Source organism: Cynoglossus semilaevis, chromosome 17, assembly GCF_000523025.1.
Source record: "Cynoglossus semilaevis isolate Cse_v1.0 chromosome 17, Cse_v1.0, whole genome shotgun sequence".
Classification (NCBI taxonomy): Eukaryota; Metazoa; Chordata; class Actinopteri; order Pleuronectiformes; family Cynoglossidae; genus Cynoglossus; species Cynoglossus semilaevis.
Window position 1 is genome coordinate 14,511,097 of NC_024323.1, and position 6,753 is coordinate 14,517,849.

The 6,753-nt window shown below is 38.0% G+C and overlaps 1 protein-coding gene across 1 annotated transcript; it reads left to right on the top strand.

The window, feature by feature from the left end:
* Positions 1-2,908: 2,908 nt before the first annotated feature.
* Positions 2,909-4,664, top strand: gadd45gip1 (growth arrest and DNA-damage-inducible, gamma interacting protein 1). The gene is made up of 2 exons (XM_008330629.3): positions 2,909-3,319; positions 4,188-4,664. The coding sequence occupies exons 1-2, from the start codon at positions 2,943-2,945 to the stop codon at positions 4,492-4,494; spliced, it is 684 nt and encodes a 227-aa protein (XP_008328851.1). The 5' UTR covers positions 2,909-2,942; the 3' UTR covers positions 4,495-4,664.
* The last annotated feature ends 2,089 nt before the right edge of the window (positions 4,665-6,753 follow it).

Below are 6,753 nucleotides of genomic sequence, written 5' to 3' on the forward strand. Positions count from 1 at the left end.
CCCCCCCCAAAAAAAAAGAAGAGAAAGTAGTTTCCCCACATGGCATTCTGGGTAAGTATCTGAAGCACAGCCGCACGGAGACACCGCTCGTAAAATCACAAAGTGTGATGACAACGTTAAAGAGGACGCTGTGGAGCAGAGGTCAAAGGTGACGCGGGCTGTGATGCTGCAGCTACAGCATCAACTCTGACTGTTTCTACAGGAGTTTTTTTTTTTTACTGGAGCTGCCGTCACAAAAAAAAATCATGTTTATATTTGTACACAGTCAAAAAGTTCTAAGACGGGTTTCATCACATCAAACTCAAAAACAACTTATGAAAACAAACTTAAAAGTGAATGTAAAACAGTTCAATTAATGAAAACTTTGCTACAGCTTTGGACAAAGCAGTGTGTGATTTTTTTTACAAAATTTCTTACTTGATTTCTTAGCCAAAGACGAGGCCGAGAGCAAAGTTTTTACCCAAAGTCAGAGACCAAACACCACAGCAGAGGAGCGTAAAATCACACAGTTATGCAAAGATAAAGTGTTCATTATTTTTCATAAATAAAGTCAAAACCATCCGTTCCAAATCTGACTCCTAACCACATGAACCACTGCTGGACTTCCCTCCTTCTTTTTTTTTGTCTCCTTTTCTCAGGAGCTTTTCATTTTTCACACTACACTTTCATATTTGATCATGACGTAGACGTGATGTCTCGTTTCAGAAGCATCTTTAACGTGATTTATCGGGAGAACGGAGACACTGGTCTCTGATGGCAGACGAGTGTGAAAAAAAAAATCAGTTTTCACCGTCAACTGAACCGTTCATCATTCTGAGACGTGGAGCAAAAACTGACGGAGAGCAGAAGAAAAAAAGAAGAAAAAAAAAAAGGAAATATGTAGAAGAAGTTCCGAGCACAAAAGCACAAGAGGTGAACGTTAGCGTTGAAATGTAGTCAAAGACATTTTAATTAACAATTAATCCTAATTAATGATTCTGTTTCCATCTGTTCTTATGTCTCTGTCCAAGTTTAGCATTTAGCAATTTTTGAAACGTGTCTTTCAGTGATTAGTAGTTTTTAGTTTAAATTTGACAATATACCAAGATACTGTAGTATTTTACATACTGGTGTATAAAGTATATTCTCAATATACTTTATATTATCCTGGTGTGAATGTGAATTTAATTCCAGTAAAAAAAATAATTGATTTGAGACTAAGTACCTGTGGCAGGCTACTTCTTATTTTTATAAATATAAAATGTATCCATCTACTGGGTACATTTAGTGGGAAAAGAAAAATCCTACATACTTGATTTGTGTTTTTTTATTAGCTATTTATTTGAAGGAAAATCCCTCTAATCCATATTTTCCTCTCCATCTCAGTGAATTATAATGGAATCTGTTTGGTCGGGTTTTTTTATATATAAATTTGCACCAGCAACTCTCCTGGCCCGGGGAGGTACAGCTACATTCACAGCACCTCCTGCAGGAGTCGAGGACGGTTTGGCCAACACCGAGACTCGGCTGTTTTCAAACACAAATATACTTCTGCTGAGCCTGTTACCCAAACTTTCCGAGACACAGATCAACACAACCTTAAATCCCTTTTACTCACCTAGAAATAGACCTGTCAACTTGCCACCGCTCCCTTATCGTCTAACTGCTAACAAGCCTATTTGCCTGTGACTGACGTTGATGCGATCCCTAAAGCCCCGGACTTGGCACCAGATCGCTCCTAAGCCAAATTAAGCNCTCCCCCACCACCTCCTCCCCCTCCTCCTCCAGCCTGGTGTTACCCCTGCCATGGGAACCCTAAATCTTTAATGACGATGGAGAGCTCTGCGCGCTCCCACGGCACAAAAAGCGATGACATCTGTCTGTGGAAGTGCTGCACTCCAGAGCAGCCCCATTTGTTCTATCTCCACTGCTTGAAAAGAAATTAAATATAAAAGTTGAGGGAGGGTGGAGGCTGCTCCAGGAGGAAGGAGGAGGTGGAGCTGAGGAGGTTAAAACAAAGATTCTTTTCTTACCAAGTCTTATTCCCCTGCCCAGTGGTCATAGAAGGTGTTAAAAGAGTCTTAGCTACGCTTCTTGGCTACGACCCACCTGCTCACACCACTGCATTCAAGTCAGTGGGCATGTAAAAAGTCAAACACCTACTTCTCAGTGACTGCATCACTGCCCGAATGTCTTTGAGCCATTGAGCAGGGCACACAAGGGAATTATTTTACTAGGCTGAACACATTCTGATGTTGGACCAACCACCAAGCAAACACTGTGGACTGTTGACGACTGCACGTTATAAAATATAAAAAGCTGAAAAAGGCTGTATATATCACATGACGACAACAATAACAAACAAAACACTGAATGAATTTTGGTAAAATTAAAAGCCGTCTCAGTAAATATTGCACTCAAAATACATTACATTAATATTCTAATTTAATTTATTGTATTCCCCTTTGTTTTTGATATATAAATATTTAATATTGTTCTCTATATTATTAAAAACGCAAATAAAATGAAGCAACTCATGCAAAGAATGTATTTAAACTGTGCCATTTAGTATTATTGTGCATATTGCATCGAGTAGACCTCCCAATGCCTGTGTAACAATGTATTGTATAACTATAAATACATTAAAATATATATATTAAAAGATGCATAGCATTATAAGTTCAGTCTCAGCCGAAATTGGATTGAGACGCAATGTACAGCAATTGAAGAAAAACAGATGCGAATGGAATGAAAACAGTGTAAAACATCCATCAAAATAAAAGAAAACACATTTTCAAAGTCACTTCAATTTCCCGTTCAGAAACACAACGTTATCTTATAATAAAACTATATATTTTAGCTGGAATAAAGAAAAACATTTGTACTCACGTTGCATTTTGAACAGGCACTGTGGCGGTCACCTCCTTCTTTTCGACTGGGGTCCTTTATGTTGTTCCAGAAAGATGGCGGCGTCCATGTTATGCAGGAGGACGGCTGCTCTATGTGGCAGTTTTAAGAAAGTTCCAAGTCCTTGCTGTGGGGTTTTGCTACAAACAGCTTCCTACAACCCCAAACCATTGTGGTTAAACATCACTAAGCCGTACATCCCGGATAGAGACAGTGAAAAGACGCCGGAGTGGCAGAAAACGGCCCATTACGACGCGAAGCTCTACGGCCGCTACGGTTCAGCGTCGGGCGTTGACCCCACGAAGCTGTGGCCTAGCCATGGACGGCTGGAGAAAATCATCGCAGAAGAGACAGAATGGCAGCCTACGTTAGAGACGATGTTGGAGAATATACAATTGAAGGAAAAGGAACTGGCGAAGAAACGGCTTGAAAAGTAAGTCGTGCTAACGAGGCTAATATCAGCGCGGACTGACGGCCTGTTAAAATGTGTCCTAATCTGTAAGGTGTCACTGATTAACACCAGCTGGTTTAATCCACACAATGTCACAGAACTTGTAGATGTTTCAGAGGGAAGGCATTCAGTTTATTTACATTTTATTTTACATGGCAAGTCAGAATGAAACTAGTCCTCAAATATTTACTGTACTGTAAAATAAAGGATTCGTTTTATATATTTATAGAAGTATATATTTAAAGTAGTGGTGGTATTAATGGTGTGTACTACACAAAAAATTGATGGATAAATTGACAATAGGTTGACGTGCAAACTAAGCGTTAACATATTGAATCACTTGGATATTACTTGCCCATAAAAGGCGTGTTTGATTTTTTTCTCTTCAAGTTATTAAAGGATTCGTTTTATATATTTATAGAACTTAAATGAGTAGTAGTCTAAAAGGCGTGTTTGATTTTTTTTCTCTTCAAGTTAGTTTTTAATAAACATTTAAAATAAAATAAAAAAATATTTTAAATGTTTATCAAAAACACTTTCATTAATTGTGGGTTTAAAAACACAATACCACTTCATATATAAAATATAATCATATTACAGTATCAGCACAGTTACTGAAACTGGCTTATGTTTAGTGATTGAATAATTATTGTCCAGATACAGTTTTTCCTTTAAACATTGGAACCAATATTTGTAGGTAATCATATTCAGTTTGAATAAAAGCTTGATTAACTTTTTTATATTGACTGAATAGTGGATGTTTTACTTACTATTCCATTAAATAGCTTTTATTAATAACCAAAAACCTGAATTAAACACACACACCCCCACCCCCCCATTTTCTTCGCAGAGAAAGAATCATAGCAGCAAACATGGCCAACATGCCCAAGATGGTCGCTGACTGGAGGAGAGAAAAGCGTGAAGCCAAAAGGAAGCTGAAGGAGGAGAAGGCTCGTCGTGATTCGCTGCTTGCTCAGGCCAGAGAGAGGTTTGGTTACGCAGTGGACCCCCGCAGCATCAAGTTCAAAGAAATGGTTAAAGAGATAGAGAAGGAGGAGAAGAAAAAGAAGAAGATGATGAAACGCCGGCTGAAGGAGGAGCAGATGGCCATCCCTGTTATACCTCCTGCTGCAACATCCACCCCTGCCACCTCCTAGTCTCTTACACAAATATAAGGGTTGGACTTTGCTCACACACTGAGCTGGACATGATCTGGTGAAGACGGACCACCAGTGGACTTTAAATGTACTGGACTTTGTTTGTCAGTCCTGTTTTTTTGCATATTGTAAAAAGACCCATTCATTTGTCAAATAAATTAATGCCCCGATATTTGTCTCAAAAAATAAATAAACAACTTACAATTTGTTTGAAAAGTTAAATTAATGCCCCGATATTTGTCTCAAGAAATAAATAAACAACTTACAATTTGATTGAAAAGTATAAGAATTACCATGTGTTCAAGGCCAAAAGGAGTTTTCTGGAATCTGGAATAAAATTGAGTTCAGTGTCAATGCTGATTAGAACGAATGATGGAACAAGAGAGATTCATTAAGGTATAGGCCTTGACCTTTGACCTCAGGAATTCACTTTTTGTAAGTGTATATATGTATATATATTAACACAAGTATTTATTTAATTATGTAACCTTGTGGTGTAAAGACCAGATTCAGAGTGGAAATACTCCATGTCGATTCACTAAAATTTATTTAAGTTGTCGTTCATTGTGACTATCAGTTGACAGATAATAGTTAAAGATAAAATAGTGTTCTTCTGATTCCAGGTCACTAAAAACATTGTCCGTAAAACTATTTGTCAACACTATATACAATCAAGTCTGTGAAAACTGAAGGAAGACAGTGAAGGACCAGTGGTTTGATCTCTGGTTAAAAGTGTCCACGCTCGTACGTTTATCCTGACAGCGGTTCCTGTAAACACATGCATTTATCAGCATCAGAAAAGAGGAAACGCTTTTTTGTTCACACGTTGATTAAAGGTCAGACTCCTCCTCCTCCAGGAGCTGGGAGCAGAGTCTCTGCAGTGATGCAGAACTGTCTCCTCACAGGTGGGTGTCGTCCTCCTCTCCAGGGTCGGCCTTCAGTTTGGCCAGAGCAGCGTGAACCCTGAAATGGATACGTGACTCCATGGAGTAATCTTTGTAGTTTTGTCTACAAGGAAAAGTGCAAGAAGTCAGACAGAAGTCAGGTAGTATTTATTTACACAAATGAGAAATAAATGACAATAATTGTTTAATAAGATGGAGAGAATGTAGTAAAAAAATAACTCAAAATTAATTTAAGTGAGAAAGAATGGCCACTTTAAATACAGCTAGGGCTTACATTAACAGGTCAACAGTGCCCTCTACTGTTCGTTTGACACAATATCAGCTTTTGGGGGAAACAAACATGCAAAATTAAACTTGTTTAAATTAAAAAAGTTTAAATACGTACTTGGCCTTGCGCAGCAGTTTGATGGCCTCATCTCTCCTGCCCTGATCGATGTAGAGCAGACCGAGTTCCACCAGAGAGTTGGGAACCAGGTAGTGATCAAACTTTATCTTCTTTTCACTAAACACACAGAATAATAAATAAATTACATATAATAACATTTACACAGATAAATAAATGTAAACATCAGTCCATGATTTAATTAAGTCCGTAAAAGTCAACTAATAATAAGACAAAACATGGCGGGGATGAAATCCAATCAGGGCTGATTTCGTCATCTAAACTTGTCGAGAAAGCGAGGACAACAGCCAATCAGAGCCCCGTTTGTTGCCTACAAGGCGGGACATGTAAACCGAGATCCAATCACAGTGAATGTGTTTCCGGAAGTAGAATAAACCGAACACGGAAGCCGCGAGTTAACTGATAATACTCCATCTGATAATGCTGCTCACGTCAAAGTTACCGCTAGAGTCTAGCGGCTGAGTTAGCCGCTAGAGTCCGGGTTCAAAGTTCTCCTCAACAGTCCCTGTTCGTTCTTGTTTAATTCAAACTAACATTTTCCGCCTTTCCGTCTCGTCCTCTCTCCTCAACTGTCCGTACCGAAACACTTAAATAGCGTTCCGGCCAATTTCTAACCCCGTGAATGTTGGTTCCGACACTTTTCACAGATACATATATTTTAAATAAAACAATAAACATACATAATATACAATTTTAAATTTCTTTAAAAAAATTATATAACATTTCAAATGAATTTCAACCTTTCTACACACTTGGATAAATGCGTGGTTTAAGATTTTTAACCGGGTTACCATAAATAATGAAATACTTTCAATAAAATGTCATAATGTTTTATAAACAGTGTTCAGTTAATGTCATTAATCAACCTATTACACCTTATAATTTAGCAGCCATCTAACTTAAAATAAGTCGACTAGGTTACCATAAATAATGAAATACTTTCATCGACTT

Excerpts from the sequence above, each read along its gene's own strand:
- gadd45gip1 (XM_008330629.3), top strand. The coding sequence starts at position 2,943 with ATGGCGGCGTCCATGTTATGCAGGAGGACGGCTGCTCTATGTGGCAGT. Across the intron at positions 3,320-4,187 it reads GCGAAGAAACGGCTTGAAAA|AGAAAGAATCATAGCAGCAA; the intron begins GTAAGTCGTGCT and ends TTTTCTTCGCAG.